At 44.7% G+C, this 20,508-nt stretch overlaps 1 protein-coding gene and 1 long non-coding RNA gene across 3 annotated transcripts in view; one reads left to right on the plus strand and one right to left on the minus strand.

Moving 5' to 3' along the window:
• Positions 1-8,044: 8,044 nt before the first annotated feature.
• dph1 (diphthamide biosynthesis 1) overlaps positions 8,045-20,508 on the plus strand; it is an 808,652-nt gene continuing 796,188 nt past the window's right edge. The window contains exon 1 of one of the 2 annotated variants that reach the window (XM_059973587.1): positions 8,045-8,225. In XM_059973587.1, the coding sequence (XP_059829570.1) occupies positions 8,108-8,225 (118 nt within the window). In that variant the 5' untranslated portion in view covers positions 8,045-8,107. The remainder of the gene's footprint in view (positions 8,226-20,508) is intronic. The other variant, XM_059973586.1, reaches the window with a different exon arrangement.
• LOC132396118 (uncharacterized) overlaps positions 11,811-20,508 on the minus strand; it is a 30,792-nt gene continuing 22,094 nt past the window's right edge. The window contains exon 3 of the long non-coding RNA XR_009512870.1: positions 11,811-12,473. This is a non-coding gene — a long non-coding RNA (uncharacterized LOC132396118). The remainder of the gene's footprint in view (positions 12,474-20,508) is intronic.

A 20,508-nucleotide genomic window follows, 5' to 3' on the forward strand; every position in this document is an offset into this window, starting at 1 on the left:
CCCCCCCCATACGTCCTTGGCTGTGTTGGTTGTTGATGCAAACAACACATTTCACTGTATGTTTTGATGTAGTCATAAAATCACAGAACCCATTACAACACTGAAACAGGCCCTTTGGTGCAACCACTCTGCACCAAACCATTAATCTGCCTTCTCCCATCGACCTGCATCCAGACCATAGCCCTCCATACCCCTTCAGTCCATGTACCTATCCAAGTTTCCCTTAAATGTTGAAATTGAACCTGCATCCACCACTTCTGCTGGTAGCTCATTCCACATTCCCATCACTCTCTGAATTCCCGCTTGTGCTCGCCTTAAATATTTCACCTTTCACTCTTAACCTATGACCTATATTTAGAGTCATACCCAGCCTTGGTGTAAAAAGCCTGCTTGCATTTACCCTATCTATACCCTTCATAATGTTGTATATCTCTATCAAATTTCCCTTCAGTCTTTTATGTTCTAAGAAATAAAGTTCTAACCTATGCAACCTTTCTCTATAACCCAGGTCCTCAAGTCCCAGCAACATCCATTTAAATTTTCTCTGCACTCATTCAATTTTTTTACATCTTTCTCATCAGTAGGTGACAAAAATTAGACACAGTATTCCCAATTAAGCCTCACCAATGTGTTATACAATTGCAATGTAATATCCCAGCTCTTGGATTCAACACATTGATTTACGAAGGCCAACGTAGCAAAAGTTTTGTCTATGACCCTGTCTACCTGTGATGCCATCTTCAAGGAATTATGCATTTGTACTCACAGATCTTTCTGTTTTAGTACACTCCTCAGTCCCCTGCCGCTTACAGTGTATGACCTACACTGATTGGTCCTCCCAAAATGCAACACCTCTCACTCGTCTGCCATTTTCCAGCTGGTTCAAATCCCGCTGCAAACTTTAACAGTTTTACGTGCTGTTCACTACACCCCAAATCTTGGTGACATCTGCAAAGTTGCTGATCCAGTTCTCTGCATTATCACCCAGATTGTTGATATAGGTGACGAACAACAACAGACTCTGCACCAATCCCTGCAGCACAATATTATTCGCAGGCCTGGAATCAGAGAGGCAACTATCTACTACCCACTCTCTTGCTTCTCCCATAAATCCAATTAACTACCTCATCTTGAACGCCAAGCGACTGAAACCTCTTGACCAACCTCTCATCAGCAAGCATTGGTACCACTACTGAGCACACAGCGTGAGCTAAGCAATAGCCAAGACATATTCTTGCAGTTACCCCAAAGACTTTGCGTTTCATCTGGCATACGGCATACCGCAGATTCTGATACCATCAAAATTGGCCTTTCTCCAATTTAGAATCTCAAACTGAGGATCAGACCTATAGTTTTTCCCAATAATTAATGGCATTATGAGCACTAGACGCAAAGCATTCCCCTACACAAACTTCTGTCTCATTCCCTAATAGGAGATCTAGTACCTCACTCTCTCTCTCTATGTACTGATTAAGAAAACTTTCCTGAACACATTTCACAAACTTTTTCCTGTCAGAAAAGATCTGGCAAGTGTGGATTTGGACAAGCTGTTTCCCATCCACAGTATGGGAGTCCCAGTTAATACGTAGAAAGTTAAAATCACCTGCTATCACAACCTTATGTTTCTTGCAACAGGCTGCAATCTCTCTATGAATTTGCTCCTCTAATTCCTGCAAACTGTAGTGTGGTCTATAATATAATCCCACTAACGTGGTCTAATTCCTCAGTTCTACCCATAAAGGCTCTCTAGATGAACTCTCTGTCTATCTGGACTGAACATTGCCGTGATGTTTTCCCTGATGAGTAGAGCCTCCCCTTCCCCTTTAATGCCGCCTGCTCTGTCATGTCGAAGACACCAGAACCCCGGGACACTGAGCTGCCAGTCCCTGGCCCTCCTGCAACCAAATCTCACTGATGGCTCATCATCACTGTGTCATATGACGTGAGTGATAATAGTTTGTGACCTTAATGGTTTGGCTGCATTGGTGCTGCTTCCTACACCCGTGTCAAACTCATCGATTTCATCCACTTTGCCTCCAACATCCACCCTGCTCTCAAATTTACCTGGTCCATTTCCAACACTTCCCTTCCCATTCTTGATCTCACTGTATCTATCTCTGGAGGCAGCTTATCCACTGATGTCTATTACAAACCAATGGACTCTTACAGCTCCCAGACCATACCTCGTCCTACCCTACTACTTGTTTTTTCTTTCTTCCATGGCCTTCTGTCTCTTTCACCAACCAACATCCCAGCTCTTTGCTTCATCTCTCCCCCTCCAAGTTTCACCTATCGCCTCGTGTTTCCCTCTCCCCTCCCCCCACAACCTTTCAAATCTACTCCTCAGCTTTTTTACTCCAGTCCTGCCAGAGGGTTTCAGCCCGAAACATCAACTGTACTTTTTCCATAGATGCTGCCTGGCCTGCTGTGTTCTTCCAGCATTTTGTGAGCCATGCTCGTGACCATAGTTGTTCTTTTTCATAAGTAGCTTGCCTTTGCCTTCTTCTGGGTAGTGTCTTTACAAGACGGGTGACCCCAACCATTATCCATACTCTTCGGAGATTGTCTGCCTGGTGTCAGTGGTCGCATGACCAGGACTTGTGATCTGCACCGGCTGCTCATACGACCATCCACCACCTGCTCCCATGGCTTCATGTGACCCTGATCGGGGGCTAAGAAAGTGCTACACCCTGCCCAAGGGTGACCTGCAGCCTAGGGGAGGGAAGGAGTGCCTCACACCTACTTTGGTAGAGACGTATCTCCACTAACAGTTGCAATGCCATAATTCCATGTGCTGATCTATGCCCTAAGTTCACCTGCCTTTCCTACAACACTCCTTGCATTGAAGTATATGCAGCTTAAAATATTAGTGAATACCATGTTTGATCTTTTGATTCCTGATTTGGTATATAGGCTTAACCATATCTTTCTCCACAACAATTCCGCTAACTGTTCTGGGGCGCTGGTTCCCATCTCTGTAATGAATGTACACGTAATAAGTAAACTTGAATCTTGTTTCTCTCTGTGCATGCTGACTGACCTGCTGATTGTTTTCACTATTTGCAGCCTGTGGTTGGGATTTCTATTATCTCTGTGTGTTTTTTTTCCAATTTTCAAAGAGATCAGGCAGCTGTTGGTGCATGTCTGGTGCTTCAGAGCTGATCCAGGTGGCAAAGGTGAATTAGGCCCAGAGAAATCACTGCTAGAGGGTGTGAGCACCAGGGAATAAGTGCAGAGTCTTCAGCGATCTGCCTTCTCCCTGCTCTCGCTGGTGGTTCACTCAGACCTGAGACCCAGTCAGGAATACCTTCTCGTTCTCCAGGCTATGCATAGAGGCATCAAAGGAATCTGTATCGAAAGTTGAAAGAGGAAAACTCTTCAGAACTACGGATAAAAGATCGGAGGAGTAGAACTTAAATGGATTGGTTTTTCAAAGCCTGATCTCTCTTTTGTGTTTCCTGCCTCCGTGTGCTAAAATAACCATAGATGAACAGCGAAGGAAATTGAAGTATTTGTCAGGAGTGCAATACCTATGGGCCAACAAAGAACCTCTCCAGCAGGAAAGGTGAAGAAAATTTGATGTCCTTCTCCTCCTCTGTATCCCACTGGATCCCCCATCCCTTTTTCTCAGTCTCTTGTTTTCTCTTCCTACCACCCCTCCCCAGTCTGGGCCATAACTCTACTCCCCACAGTCTGCCCCTACCCTTCCTCAAAAGGGAGGAGGCTGGGAGAAAATGTTCTGCTCTCTGTCATCTCCTGAAAACCACAGTGGTGATATGCCCTCACCATCTGCTCTCCTCCATCAGTCTCCGCCTTTCTCATCTGTCTCCTTTCCTGAGCCTCTCTAACAAGTGGCCCCGTTCTCTGCTACCCCTCCCTCACTCTTCACCTTGCCCTTGTTCTTCACCTCCACACACCTCAGCTTCTTCCCGTCAAACTCTCCCACAGCCTCTTTCATTCCCCCTTCCCTCCCCCACTTACTCAGTTCTTTAACCTCACCTCCTTGTATTGTCTTTCCCCCTTCCATCTACACCCCCTATTTCTCCCTCCATCCTTGGCTCTGTGCCCTGCACACATCCTCACATCCTCTACCTCTTTGTCCATGCAGCCACCACGTCTAACCCTCCTTCTCCCCCTCTGTTGTTTAACCATCATAGTCTAGCCCACCCACCCCTATGGACTAGTGCCTCATAGCTTAGCCCTCCTGTGACCCTGATTACCCTTCCCACTCATCCTACCTCTCCCTTCAGTATCTCTATTCTCTCCATCTCTCAGTCTACCTCTTTTCTTGTACCTTTTGCCTCACCCACTCACAACCCCCTCCTCCCTACAGTCTACCCTCTCTACCTACAGTTTATCCCTCCCCCGCGGTCGGCCTCTATTCCTTATGCTCTCTCCTAACCCTTCCATTCCTCAACCTACTCCCACGGTCTCTCTGCTCTTGTCTACCACTAGCCCACTTCCCCTTACAGGCACTCCTGACAGTCTACACTCTCTCCCCTACAGTGTGCCCCTGCTCCCCCTACAATTTTCCCCCACTCTCCTCCTACAATCTACACCCAGCCAACAGTCCAGCCCTTACGGTCTGCCCCTTACAATCTACCAATCTCCCTATAGTGTACCCCCTACAGTCTACCCCTTATAGTCTACTAATCCCCCTACAATCTACCCCTTAGTCTACCAGTCCTCCTATAGTCTACCCCTTGGTCTACCAATCCCCCTACAGTAAACCCCTTAGTATACCAATCCCCTTACAGTGTATCCCTTACAGTCTACCAATCCCCCTACAAGTATACCCCTTACAGTCTACCCCATGCCCCTCCTACTCTACCTACAGTCTGCTCCCTATAGTCTATCCCTTACAATGTACCCGAACAGTCTACCCCTTAGCCTACCAATGCCCCTACATTCTACCAATCCCCTACAAGTGTCCTCCCTACAGTCTACCCCATTCCCCTCCTACAGTCTGCACCCTGCCTGTAGTGTACTCTGTACATTTTACCCCTTACAGTCTACCAATCACCCTACAGTCTACTCCCACTCGCCTTCTACAATTTACACCCTGACTATAGTGTACCTGCTACAGTCTACATGCCCCCTGCAGTCTACCCCTTACAGTCTACCTATCCCCCGAAGGTGTACAACCTACAGTCCGCCCCTTACAGTCCACCTACTCCCTACAATATAGCTCATAGTCTGACCCTTATAGACTACCAATCCCCCTAGTCTACACCTGCCTACAATGCACAGCCTACAGTCTACTTCCCTTAGTTTACTCCTTATCGTTAACCTTCCCCTACAGTTTTCACCCTGCTTAGAGTGTACAGCCCATTGGCTATTTCCTGCAATTTACCACTACAGTCTCCCCTCTCCCCTTCTACAGTCTAGCTCCTCCTCCCTCAACCTACACTCTACACAGTCTACCCCCATCCTCCCCTACAATCTACCTCTGCCCTACAGGGTAGTCTCCCAAGACGACTCATTAGAATCTACCCTGCACCCTACAGAATAACACCTACAGTCTACCCCACCTCTCCTACAGTGATGCCTCACTACAGTCTACCCACTAGAATCTAGCCCTCCAGAATCAGTTAATTTTAATATCACAGGCATATGTCCTGAAATTTGTTGTTATGTCGCTGCAGTGCATTCCATTGCAATAGTATATAATTAAATTAATAGTGCAAAAAAGGTGTAGTGAGGTCGTGTTCACGGGTTGAATGTCCATTCAGAAATCTGATAGTGGAGGGGGAAGAAGCTTTTACTGAATTGTTGAGTGTGTGCCTTCAGGCTCCTGTACCTCCTTGCTGATGGTAGCAATGAGAAGAGGGCATGTCCTGGTAATGGGGTTCTTGATTATACATTAATTATCTGGAAGAGGGGACTGAGTGTAGTGTATCTAAGTTTCCAGATGACACTATATTGAGTGGGAAAGCAAATTGTGCAGAAGATATGGAGAGTCTGCAGAGAGATATAGATGGGTGAAGTGAGTGGATAAGGGTCTGGCAGATGGAGTACAATGTTAGTAAATGTGAGGTCATCCACCTTGGAAGGAAAAATGAAAGAGCAGATTATTATTTAAATAGTAAAAAGTTGCAGCATGCTTCTGTGCAGAGGGACTTGGGAGGGCTTGTGCATTAATCACAAAAGGTTGGTTTGCAGGTACAGCAGACTATCAAGAAGAGAAATAGAATGTTGGCCTTCATTGCTGGAGGGATTGGATTTAAGAGCAGGGAGGTTATGCTGCAACTGTACAGGGTACTGGTGATGCTACACCTGGAGTACTGCGTGCAGATCTAGTCTCCTTACTTGAGGAAGGGTATACAGTATTGCCTTTGGAGGCGGTGCAGAGGAGGTTCACCAGGTTGAACACAGAGATGAGGAGGTTAGACTGTGAGGAGAGATAGAGTTGCCTGGGACTGTATGCACTGGAATTTACAAGAATGCAAGGAGATCTTATAGAAACATATAAAATTATGAATGGGATAGATAAGATAGAGGCAGGAAAGTTGTTTCCACTAGTAGGTGAGACTAGAACCAGAGGATTCAGGGCGCTAGATTTAGGACAGAGATGAGGAGAAACTGCTTTTCCCAGAGAGTGGGAAATTCTGTGGAATTCTCTGCCCAATTAAGTAGTGGAGGCTACCTCAATAAATATATTTAAGACGAGGTTGGATAGATTTTTTTGTATAGTAGTGGAATTAAGGGTTATGGGGAAGAGGCAGGTAGGTGGAGATGAGTCTGTGGCCAGATCAGCCACAATCTTATTGAATGGCGGAGCAGGCTCAATGGGCCTGATGGCCTACTTCTGCCCCTATTTCTTATGTTTTTATGATGGAACACTCTTTGAAGATGTCCTGGATGCTGGGGAGCCACCTGGCAGAGTACCTCCTACAATATACCCCTTTCCCTCCCTTATACCTTCCCCATGACAGTCTACCCTCTATTACAATCTGCACCTTCAGTACTACTGCCTAGCCCAGGGGTTGGCAACCCGCGGCTCTTTCATCTCTGTGCTGTGGCTCCCCGTGGTTTGTTAGTTTTTGAAATGTAATTCGAAATTTGAAGATTATGGTGATCTTGTACAATCTAAAAACGTTGTGGAGACCCCATTTCCTGGCACATCCGAACCGGCTCACAATTAGCCACAATTAGGGAGATAGCCTACGGGGGTTTGTGAGTACGTGTCTTTTGGAGCATCCGCGCCCACGGGGACGGGTTGAGGGAGGCCTTAAAGCAAGGCTGTTTAGTTCGAATAAAGTTACCTTTGACTGCAGTGTCTTTATTTTAGCGCTGCGTGTAGCACACCGCTACAACCTGTTTTTTATCGCTATTAATATACATCACCACTGCCAATGCCTGACACCCGCCAGTGTGCGCTTTCTTTTAATTCTTCGATCCAAGGTAGGCTAACTATGGAGTAACCTTCAACCCAACGTTTTTTTTTTTGGGAGTTCAAAATGTTTTTGTTGCATGCAGAAATGTAATTTCGTTTTCTCTGCAGGAGTTCATCAATTTCATAAATGCAACACATTATAGTTTGTTTATACATAGCATAAAGGCAAAAAAAAAACATTGTATGCAGTGTTATTTCATTTTAAATGCCAAACAGGTTTTGTGGCTCCCAGTGTTTTCTTTTCTGTGGGAAATGGGTCCATATTGGCTCTTTCAGTGGTAAACGTTGCCGACCCCTGATCTAGCCCTACCTTCACTATAGTCTACACTCCTCCCCCTTCACTACAGTCTGCACTCTTCCCCTTCTGTCTGCCCCTCAACACAGTCTACCTCTGTCCTACTTACTGTCTGCCCCTTCATGACAGTTTACCCCCTCCCACCCTCCCTTCACAAGTCTGCCCTCCCCTACAATCTGTTTCCCCATGACAGTCTACCCTCCTACAGCCCACACACTCTCCTGCAGTCTGTTCCTTCGTAACACATTACACCACCCTCACTGTTTTACCCCTTATGACAGTCTACCCCTCCCGCCGTGGTCCGTCCCCTCCTCTCACTGCAGCCCGCCATCGATCGGCCGCAGCCACTGCCAGGCCCGCATCGACCCGCTCGCGTGCGATTGCCGCTGTCTTTTTGCGACCCACGTGAGTCAGTGATGGCGGAGGCCGGAGAGCAGCGGTGCCGGGACCCAGGCCCCGAACTTGCCCGGCAGCTGGCCCTGCCCCTGCCCCTGCCCCGGGGCACCAAGGCCGGCAGCCGGGCCACGACTGCAGGTGTGTGCGCGGGGTCCGGGGAGACGCCGGCTGCCGGGGAGCGGGGCACCGTGACTGTGACGGATACCGGGACAGGGGTTGTTAGGAGATGTGAGGGACCCCGCGGATAACTGGACACCCGGACAGAGGGTGTGAGAAACCCCGATTACCGGGACAGGGGTTGTGAGGGACCCTCGATCAAGGGGCGTGAGGGAAATTTTGGATTCTAGGTTATGGGTATAAGGAAACCCCTGTATACCCGGACAGGGGTGAAGAGGGAACTCTTGAGTATCGGGACAGGGAGTGTGAGGAGCCCCTGGATACCTGGACAGGTGGTGTGTGGGGACCCCCGGGAACAGGGATAATGGGGTGTGTGGGAATTCCTGGATACTGGGTTAGGGGTGTGAGGGAACCCCGTCCCCCAGCTACCCAGTCAGGGGTTGTGATGTTACCCTGTGTACCCGGATATAGAGTGTGAGGAAACTCCGAAATACCGTGACTGGAGGTGTGTGCAGTCATGGATAGCTAGTTAGGGATGCAAGTGGATTACCTGATTACCAGGCAGGACACGAGAGAACCCATGGGTATCAGGATAAAAGTGTAAGGAGATACCCAAGTACCAGGACTAGATGGATAGGTGTGTGTGGGGAAACTCATCGGTACCAGGAAGGACCCCCTGATACCGGGACAGGGAATGTGAGGAGAACCCAAGGGTACCAGAACAGGGGGCATGAGGAGATTCCTAGATACTGGGACAGCATTGTGAGGGAATCCCCTGGATACTGGGACAGAGGGTTTGAGTGGACCCTCTTGTGCTAGGACCCCTGTGTTGGAGGGGTGACAGCAGCCCTTCCAACTCAGGGACAGCACAGTCGGGGTGACGAGTCCATCAGGTATTGGGGCAGATTGGGAGCAGCGTGTGGCAGCAGCTCTGCAGATGGTGGGAACACTGTGGTAGATTGTCAGAATCTTTTCTCCACCGAAGTGAGTCTAAAACCAAAGGACACAGGTTTCAGCTGAAAAGAGAGTACCGGTAATTTCAAAGAGATCTGGGTGGTAGGTTTTTTCAATCAGTGGTTATCTGGAACAAGGTGGTAGATAGATATATATATATATATTTTATTTATTCCCTGGAGCGTAGAAGAATGAGGGGAGACTTGATAGAAGTGTATAAAATTATGATGGGTATAGATAGAGTGAATGCAAGCAGGCTTTTTCCACTGAGGCTAGGGGAGAATACCAGAGGACATGGGTTAAGGGTGAAGGGGGAAAAGTTTAAAGGGAACATTAGGGGTGGGCTTCTTCACACAGAGAGTGGCGGGAGTGTGGAATGAGCTGCCAGATGAAGTGGTAAATGCGGGCTCACTTTTAACATTTAAGGAAAAACTTGGACAGGTACATGGATGAGAGGCGTATGGAGGGATGTGGTCCAGGTACAGGTCAGTGGGACTAGGCAGAAAAATGGTTCAGCAGAGCCAAGAAGGGCCAAAAGGCCTGTTTCTGTGCTGTAATGTTCTATGGTTCTATGTGGATACAATTGCAATTTTTAAAGACATTTGGACAAGTTAAACCAAGATTGGTGTAGATCATGGGGTTAGTGTACATGGGCAATGTGGTCAGCAGTGTGATACTGCACAGATACTGGAGCACCTCAGGTACTGGGACAAACAGGGAAAATGCAGAATGGGTTCAGTGTTTTGCTGTAGACTCTCACTTAGGTAGTGGTTTGTTTAGCTGTTCAGTGTTCGGCAGTTTTGACCTGTTTGGATAAACTTTAGGTAGGGTAGCTGTTAGTGTAACACCTTACAGCGCAAGTGATTGGGGTTTAATTCCCACGACTGTCTGTAAGGAGTTTGTATTTTCTACATGGGAGATCAGAGGCCAGACCATCTGAAACCATATAAAAAATCTAGGATGCCTAAGACTTTTGCACTGTACATCAAAACATAGTGAAACACACTGTGTCAAATCAAATGACTTCCATTCGTCCTCCTTGTGATAAATTAAGCTTTTAATATCAAATATGAGCAAATGGGATGAGCTTAGTTGGGAATCTTGGTTGGCATGGGCCAGTTGGGCCGACAGGCCTGTTTCCATACTGTATGACTCTATGAGCAGAGTAATATTTCCAGTCATTTGGTAATTAGTTAAATTCATATAGTGCCTTTCATAACCTCAAAGCGCACTTCAAACCTTGAAGTGCATTACAAGTTCTGGTACAATAGGAATAAAATGTGGCCAATTTAGAGAAGTAAGCTCCAACAGTGGTGTAATAATGTCCAATTGTTCACAATGACAGGGAAGGAGGTCTCCTGCTATTCCCTGAATAAATGAAAAACTTATGGAAGGCTATTACTGTCATTAGTAGAATGCATTAAGCCGTTGAAGATTTGAGTAAAATGGAGTGAGCTCAGGCTTTTCTTTTTGAAGCGAAGGAAGATGAAATGTGTCTAGGTGGAAGAGTACAAGATGATAAGAGACATAGATTGTATGGATGGCCAGAGACTTTTTCCCCAAGGCAGAAATGTAATATGAGGTGGCATATTTTAAGGTAGTTGGAGGAAAGTATGGGGGGGGGGGGGGATGTCAGAGGTAAATTTTTTTACACGGAGTGATGGTTATGTGGAACACACTGCCAGTGTAGTGGTAGAGGCTGATACATTAAGGACATTTAAGACACTTTTAGATAGGTACATGGATGATAAAAAAAATGGAGGGCTATGTAAGAGGGAAGGGTTAGATTGATCTTAGAGAAGGTTATAATGTCAGATCAGCATTTTGGGCCAAAAAGCCTGTACTGTGCTGTAGTGTACTATGCAGAAGTCTTTATATAGCTGGGGTGCTTAAGACTTTTGCACATTACTATATTTGTCAACTTGGAGCAGAACGCGAGTTTGTAAATCTGATGAGAGCAAAGGATGTTGGGAATGGCGAGGGATCAGCGCCTGGGAGAGGTGTGGGGTAGGTGGCAGAGAAGGAGTACCAGGGGTAGTGGGGGTGGTGCGGATGCAGACATAACCAGCCCTGAGATACAAGACAAGTTCATTTAGTTCCAACTGGTTTATTGATCATTACAAAATGTGTCTCTGGTGCTTCCCACTCCATTTTCTCTCCCTTATCCTTTCCCCAATGATGATTCCCCTCTCCCTGCCCCCTTCCCACTCTCAGTCCACAGTAGAGACTCGTGTCAGAATCAGGTTTATCAGCAGTCACATATGTCATGAAATTTGCTTGGGCAGCAGTACAGTGCAATACATAAAATTACTACACTATTGTGCAAAAGTAATTAGGCACTCTATGCATGCCTAAGATTTTTGCACAGTACAGTATCAAGTCAAGTCAACTTTTATTGTCATTTCAACCATAACTGCTGGTACAGTACATAGTAAAAATGAGACAACGTTTTTCAGGACCATGGTTTATATGACACAGTACAAAAATTAGACTGAACTATGTAATAAAAAAAACACAGAGAAAGCTATACTAGACTACAGGCCTACACTGGACTACATAAAGTGTACAAAAACAGTGCAGGCATTACAATAAGTAATAAACAGGACAGTAGGGCAAGATGTCAGTCCAGGCTTCAGATATTGAGGAGTCTGATAGCTTGGGGGAAGAAATTGTTACATAGTCTGGTCGTAAGAGCCCGAATGCTTTGGAGCCTTTTCCCAGATGGCAGGATGGGTGCATGGGGTCCTTCATAATGCTGTTTGCTTTGTGGATGCAGCGTGTGGTGTAAATGTCCGTGATGGGGGGAAGAGAGACCCCGATGATCTTCTCAGCTGACCTCACTATCCGCTGCAGGGTCTTGCGATCCGAGATGGTACAATTTCCGAACCAGGCAGTGATGCAGCTGCTCAGGACGCTCTCAATACAGCCCCTGCAGAATGTGATGAGGATGGGGGGTGGGAGATAGACTTTCCTCAGCCTTTGCAAAAATGTATTGTATGTATTGAAGAAGGTGCTTTCAAGAAGAAAGAATATATACACACAAGGACTTTCATGACTGCAGTATGTATCAAAGGACTTTGTAACCAGTGAAGTCCATTTGCAGACCCTTACTTTGTGGAAACTATCTCATCAGTGCAGAGTTGGCCAGGGGACTGGGGAGAACTCCCCACTTTTTGAAGCAGTACTATTTTTTTAAAATATACTCTGTAGAAGATAAACAAGATTTACCTTTCTTCTAAGAGATGACCCTCTAACAATGCAGTCCACCATCTGTACTTCACTGGAGAAGAGAATCTAAAACGTGTGCACTGAGACCTGAAAATTGAGATTAGAAACCAGAACCTTTGCAGAAAAAATGAACTGACATTTACCTATAACTTCAGCATGGTTTGTAAAAGTACAAAGTACCAGAGAATTAATGTACAATTAATAAGTTAATGACAGTGCTTGGCAAACAATAGTTTATTGAGGATGTAATAATGGGATAGATAAACTACTGAATGTCATTTATCAATTTTAAACAATCGATAAGTGTCAGTGAGCCTTTAATCAGAGGTAGAAACATTACTGGAGTATATTGTAAGTATATTTATGTACATTTAGAAACTCAGTGGTTGATCAAGGATAGATGGTACGCTTTGTATTGGGAGAAATTTTGTCTCACTAATTTCATTGATTTTTTTTTGCGATCATAACTAGGAATATTGATGAAGGAAGAGCAATAGATGTCCATATGCTCTTTAGTAAGACACTTGACAAGATCTTGTCTGGAAGGTTAAGGCACAGGGTCTAAGGCATGCTGGCTAATTGAAGGGTGACATGGTAATGTAGAGGTTAGCATCATCCTATTACATCACAGATCGGGGTTCTGTTCTGCTGCTGTCTCTAAGGAGTCTGTACATTCTCCCTATGACCACGTAGGTTTCCTCTGCCTGCTCTGGTTTCTTCCCACATTACAATGATGTATGGATTAGTGTTAGCTGTGGGCATGCTGTGTTGATGCCAGAAGCATGGCAACAACTTGCCGTCTGCCCAGCAGCTGATTTGATTTGACACAAACAGTGCATTTCACTATGTTTTGGTGTACAGTACAGTGCAAAAGTCTTGGGCATCCTAGAGTTTTTATATGGTTTCAGATGGTCTGGCCTCTGATCTCAACATCATCGAGGTTGTCTGGGATTACCTGGAGAGACAGAAGCAACTGAGACAGCTGAAGTCTGCAGAAGAACTGTGGCAAGTTCTCTAAGATGATTGGAAAAACCTACCAGCTGATTTTCTTACAAAATTGCAAGATAGTATACCTAAAAGAATTGATGCAGTTTTGAAGGCAAAGGGAGGTCACACCAAATATTGATTTGATTTATTTTTTTTTACTATTCACTGTTCTTTATGGTATATTTTATGATATTTAGAAACTTCATTATTTTTGGAAACATCTTCATTTTACAGATTATTTTTGCACAGCACTGTACATGAGAAGAATAAAACTAATCTTTATCTTTGGAATTGAATCCATAATTTGGTTTAGTGATAAGAGAATATAAAATATCCAGACATAATATTGCAGCTTTACCAACAATTAATATTAGACCGCGCTTGGAGTATTGTAAACACAAGAGATTCTGCAGATGATGGAAATGCAGAGCAACACACAAAATGCTAGAGGAACTTAACGAATGCAGCAGCATCTGTGGTGGGGGGGAGGGGAGGGAATAAATAGTCGATTTTTCGGTCCAAGAACCTTAATCTTGAAGTATTGTGTATAGTTTTGGTTGGTGCTATGGAGTTGCTGAGGAAGTTCACCAGAATGTTGCCTGGATTAGAGGGCTTTAGTTATGAGGAGAGATTAGATGGGCTAGGGCAGGCATGGGCAAACTACGGCCCGCGGGCCATATGCGGCCCGTTAAGCTTTTTAATCCGGTCCGCAGAACTTGATGAAATTATATTAATAAACCTTGTTAACGTTTTTTCCCCGCAATTCTGGCGTTTTCCCAATAGATGACGCACAGTATATACATTTGTGGCGACCCATTTCCTGACACATCCGAACCGGCTCACAATTAGCCAGCGTTCCGGCTACGGGAGATAGCCTGCGGGGATTTGCGAGCACGGAGCTTTGGTGCCTCTGCGCAGGTGGGGCAGGTTGAGGGAGGCTTAAAAGTGAGGCTGGGGATTTCGAATAAAGTTTTTTTCTTCAACTACAGTTACCGAGTCCATGTCGTAATTTTAGCGCTGCATGTAGCACACCGCTACACATTGACCTTTGTTGAGGTGCAGCGTATTACTCCACATTTGCGCTTTACTCTTTGTTCGGCTCGACCTATTTGTGTGAACAGGCGTTCAGCGTCACGAACATCAACAAAGCCAGCCAAAGATCCAAGTTAACTGACCAACACCTCAGATCCATCCTGAGAATCGCCACAACAAAACTAAATCCAGACTTTGATGCGCTGGCTAAAAAGGGAGACCAACAACACTGTTCCCACTGAAATTAAAAATAAGTTTCTTCGTTGTGTTATGTAAAAAATGCATTTGAAAATATTTTTTTCAATAAGCCTTACATGTTACATGTCATTTCTGTTAAGTGATGGACATGAGTAGTGCGCAGGTGCACGTACGTTCTCAAAATAAAAAATGCGCTCCAGATCAAATAACGCGCTCCGAATACTGGCTGGTCGTTGTTGAGTTTTGGCACAGGGAACAATTGAATAAGAAGGAGCAGGACAAGTAGACCTGCATCTCCTACCGTCTTTGAAATAAAGACAGTCAGGAGGAGAGGGATGATGATAATATCTTGAAGGATAACAGAATTTTCAGTGCTTTAAAATAATAACTGTTACTATTAAAAAAAGCTGTATTTTATTCATTTAATTTTCAGTGTTTTAAAAGTCATTTCAATAAATAGCTAAATACCATGGGACTTCAAAGACAGATATTTTGTTGTAATCCATTTGTTCATTTTCAATTGAAATTAAAGCACATGTTTTCTACATATCCCATGATATTTTATTTTCTCTTATGAGGTGTATTACCAAAACACTCCGTCCATCTGCTCCTGGTCTGGCCCCCCTGTCAAATTTTAGAACCCTTTGTGGCCCTCAAGTCAAAAAGTTTGCCCACCCCTGGGCTAGGGTGACCTGATGGAGGTACATAAGCTTAAATAGATGGGGTAGGTAGTCAGATGTTTTTTCCATGATAGGAAGATCAAAATCAAGAGGGCATAGATTTAAGAGAGGAAGAAGTTTTAAAGGAGATTCTGGGGCTCCTAGGCGCGACTCGAGTAGCAGCAGTACTCTCAATAGATACGATAAAATATTCCCATTTCAGACTGTTACAGCTAAAATGCACAACTGCTTGCAAGGTCAGTACAGTCAACAAAGGTGCCTTAATGTGGATAAATGAATTATTGTTGCTTAAAACCAATGGAAATAACACTGATTGTGGTTGAAAGCACCCACATAGGACACCTCGGAGGAAGCGCGGGTGTAGAGCGGGGTTAAATGTGTTTAAGGAAACAGGGTTTTAAACTCCCTATTCCGACTATCTTGCTGGCAAATGTGCAGTCTCTGGTGAATAAAATTGATGATCTCAGAGCCAGGGTGCTGAATCAGAGGGACATTAGGACCGTGTGTGTTTCACAGAATCCTGTACTGGCTGCAGTGATTCAGATGGGTTTACTGTACGCCGCCAGGATAGATCTCTCAAAGTCTCTCAAAGGCAGAGGTGGAGGAGTATGCCTCATGATCAACTCTTCTTGGTGCACAAATATATCAGTGCTGTCCCAATTCTGCTCACCAGACCTAGAATATCTAGCAGTAAAGTGCTGTCCTTTTTACCTACCTCTGGAGTTTTCTGGGGTCATTTTGGTGGCAGTTTACATTTCAGCTCAGGCCAATGCCAAGCATGATTTAGATGATCCGAGCAATGGGATCAACATGCATGAAACAGTGCACCCTGATGACTTCACCATCGTTTTGGGAGATTTTAACCAGGCCAGTCTGGAAAAAATCACTGAGCAACTACCATCAACAGATCACTTGCAATAACAGAGGAAACAACACACATGACCATTGCTACAGCACCATCAAGAATGCCTACCGTGCTATTCCATGTCCTCACTTTGGGAAGTCTGATCACCTGGCTGTACTTCTACTCCCTGACTATAGGCAGAGACTGAAGCCTGCAGCACCAGCAGTGACAACCAAGAAGGTTTGGACAAGGGAAGCACAGGAGCGCCTACAGGACTGCTTTGAGTCGGTGGACTGGAATGTATTCAGGGATTCATCTTCAAACATGGATGAGTATGCTGCAGTTGTTACGGACTTCATTAAAACCTGTGTGGATGAGTGTGTGCCTACAAAGACTTATTGTACATTCCCAAATCAAAAGCCATGGATGAACCAGGAGGTACGTTGTCTGCTGAAGACCAGACCTGTGGCATTCAAGTGTGGTGACCCAGGCCTGTACCAGAAAACCAGGTTTGATTTGTGAAGGGCTATTTCAAGGGCGAAGAGACAATTTCGAACGATGTCGGAGGCAACATCGGATGCACAGCAACTCTGGCAGGGTCTGGAAGACTACTCCCTACAAAGTGAAACCCAATAGCATGAATGGCAGCGATGCTTCACCACCAGATGAACTCGGTGTCCTCTATGCTTGCTTTGAAAGGGAGAACACAGCTACAGCTGTGAAGATCCCTGCTGCACCTGATGACCCTGTGATTTCCGTCTCAGAGGCCAATGTTACCCTGTCTTTAAAGAGAGTGAACCTTGCAAGGAGGAAGGTCCTGACGGAGTTCCTGGTGAGGCTTTGAAAACCTGTGCCAACCAACTAGTGCGAGTACTGAAGGACATTTTCAATCTCTCACTGCTACGGGCAGAAGTTCCCACTTGCTTCAAAAAGGCAACAATTATACCAGTGCCAAAGAAGAATAATGTGAGCTGCCTTAATGACTATCACTCAGTAACACTCACATTGGCAGTGATGAAATGCTTTTGAGAGGTTGGTCATGACTACACTGATCTCCTGCCTCAGCAAGGACCTGGACCCATTGCAATTTGTCTATTGCCACAATAGATCAACGGCTATCTCAATCTCAATGGCTCTCCACGTGCCTTTTGACCAGCTGGACAACTCAACACCTATGTTAGAATGTTGTTCATCAACTTTAGCTCAGCATTTAATACCGTCGTTTGCACAATCCTGATTGAGAAGTTGCCGAACCTGGGTCTCTGTACCTCCCTCTGCAAATGGATCTCTGACTTCCTAACTGATAGTGCACAATCTGTGCGGATTGGTGGTAACATACCCTCCTCGTTGACGATCAACACTGGCGCTCCTCAGGGGTGTGTGCTTAGCCCACTGCTCTACTCTCTGTATACACATGACTGTTTGTCTAGGCACAGCTCAAATACCATCTATAAATTTGCTGATGATATTGCCATTGTTAGTAGAATCTCAGGTGGTGACGAGAGGGAGCACAGGAGTGAGATATGCCAACTAGTGGAGTGGTGCCACAGTAACAACCTGGCACTTAACATCAGTAAGACGAAAGAGCTGATTGTGGACTTCAGGAAGGGTAAGACGAAGGAGCATGTACCAATCCTCAGAGGGATCAGAAGTGGAGAGAGTGAGCAGCTTCAAGTTCCTGGGTGTGAAGATCTCTGAGGATCTAACCTGGTCCCAACACATCGATGTAGTTATAAAGAAGGCAAGAGAGCGACTATACTTCATCAGGAGTTTGAAGATATTTTGCATGTCAACAAATACACTCAAAAACTTCTATAGTTGTACCATGGAGAGCACTCTGACAGGCTGCATCACTGTCTGGTATGGAGGGAGGGGGCTACTGCACAGGACCAAAAGAAGCTGCAGAGGGTTGTAAATCTAGTCAGCTCCATCTTGGGTACTAGCTTACAAAGTAGCCAGGACATCTTCAGGGAGCGGTGTCTCAGAAAGGCAGCATCCATTATTAAGGACCTCCAGCACCCAGGACATGCCCTTTCCTCACTGTTACACAGGTAGGAAGTACAGAAGCCTGAAGCCACACACTCGGCGATTCAGGAACAGCTTCTTCCCCTCTGCCATCCGGTTCCTGAATGGACATTCAACCCTTAGACACCACCTCACTTTTTAAAAAAATATACAGTATTTCTGTTTTTTTTGCACATTTTAAATCTATTCAATATATTTATACTGTAATTGATTTACTTGTTTATTATTATTACTTTTATTTTATTATTTTTTTCTCTTCTGTGTTACGTATTGCATTGAACTGCTGCTGCTGAGTTAACAAATTTCATGTCACATGCCGGTGGTAATAAACCTGATTCTGATTTGAGGGGAAAGTTTTATTTTACACAGAGACCGGTGGCAATCTGGAATTTGATGCTAGAAGAGGTGATAGCTTCTGATGCAATCGCTATATAGGATGTTATAGTGGGAGACAGAATAGAAGGATGTCCCTTTAGAAAAGAGATGAGATATTTCTTTATGCAGATTGTGGTGAATCAGTGGAATTCTTTTCGCCAGAAGGCTGTGGAGGCCCAGTCATTGGATATATTTAAAGTAGACGCTTTTGATTCATCAGGGCATCAAAGGTAACGGAGAAGTCAGGAGAATGGGGTTGAAGGGGATAATAAATCATCCATGATGGAAAGGTGGAGCAGACTTGACAAGCTGAATGACCTAATTCTGCTCCTATGTCTTATGGTCCATATTTAAGAGATATTCAGATAGATACTTGAAGGATATGAATCTGATGTGGACTGTGGGGTAAGTGTAGATGAGCAACAATGTCAACATGAAGACGGTGGACATATTTTTGTGCTGTGCAACTTCATAAAACTCTTTGAAGTTGTTAATAAAATATCACAAGGTTGATCATAATGAAGCAGGCTGAAGAAGATTGCCCAGAGCACAGATAATTGGATGAAATGGTGCAGTTTCAAGTTAGAATTTTGACACAGGTGAGCTGATATAGAAATCCATGCTGGGTCCTTCGCGGTTTTTTTATCTGTTACCTTAATGTGATGTTTGCTGGTGATACAAAGCTAGGTGGAACAGTGAGCTGTGAGGAGAGGTAGTTAGATAAGTGGGTAGGTGGTGATAGATTAATGTAGATAAAATCTGCTGCTGTTCACATTGATAGGAAAAGATAGCAAACAGTATTTTCAATTGGTGAAAAACTAATAAATACTGGTATAGGAGGGGATCTTGATGTATTGGTTATAAAACACATAATATACCAGGTATGGAAAGCAGTTGCAGTTTGGAAGGAAAAGGTCATATAAGAATATGTTGGATGAATAGATAATTGTACAAGGCCAGTTGTGAATATGCTTGTGTAAAGTGTTGATCTCTCTTGTCATGATATAAAGAAAAATAAGATTTAAAAAAAAGCTTTATTTGTCACATGTACGTTGAAACATACAGTAAAATGTGTCATTTGCATCAATGGCCAACACAGTCTGAGGATGGGCTGGCTAGCATTGCCTACAACTTACTGACGCTAACCCGTGCATCTTTAGGAGTGTTGGAGGAAACTGGAACACCTAGAGAAAACCCACAAGGTCACAGGGAGAAATACAAACTCCCGGACAATAACGAGAATTGAATCCAATCCCAATTAAAATGTAGTTCTTGTATCTTGATTTATGAGATGTGAACTATGAAAGTAGAATGAATCCCCACAAATGTTTGAGTTTAGAAGAATGAGAATCATCCAGGTTAAACACAAGATTCTTAGTGATTGCTTGGGTATATCATAAAAGGCAATATTCTCAGGCTAGAGAATTTAGATCCAGAGCAATATTTGAATGGTCCAAAATGACTGATGGATGATGGGTGGAGATATGTCTTTACCAAAAGAGGTGTAAGGTGCTCCTTCCCTCCACTAGCCTGCAGGTCACCCTTGGGCAAGGTCTAGCACCTGCTTAGCTCCCCCGATCAGAGCCATAGGAGCAGGTGGTAGATGGTTGTATGAGCATCTGGTGCATATCACAAGTCCTGGTTATGCCACCACTGACACCAGGCAGACTATCTCTGAAGAGTATTGATCATGGCTGGGGTCACCCGTCTTGTAAAGACACAGCCCAGAAAAGGGCAATGGCAAACCACTTCTGTCAAAAAGTTGCCAAGAACAATCATGGTCAATAGATCATGATCACCAACATCATATGACACAGCACATAATGATGATAAAATGACCGATGTAAGGAATACTTTCCCCTCAAGGTGTGAATTCTCAACCCAGAGAGCTGTGCGTGCCTTAGATCAAGAGATATTTGGGCACTTAGAGAATTAAGGGTTTTGGCGCTTTAGTAGAGTGTGGTGTAGAATCAGCTGTTAT

The sequence above is a fragment of the Hypanus sabinus genome, chromosome 6 (genome assembly GCF_030144855.1).
Source record: "Hypanus sabinus isolate sHypSab1 chromosome 6, sHypSab1.hap1, whole genome shotgun sequence".
Classification (NCBI taxonomy): domain Eukaryota; kingdom Metazoa; phylum Chordata; class Chondrichthyes; order Myliobatiformes; family Dasyatidae; genus Hypanus; species Hypanus sabinus.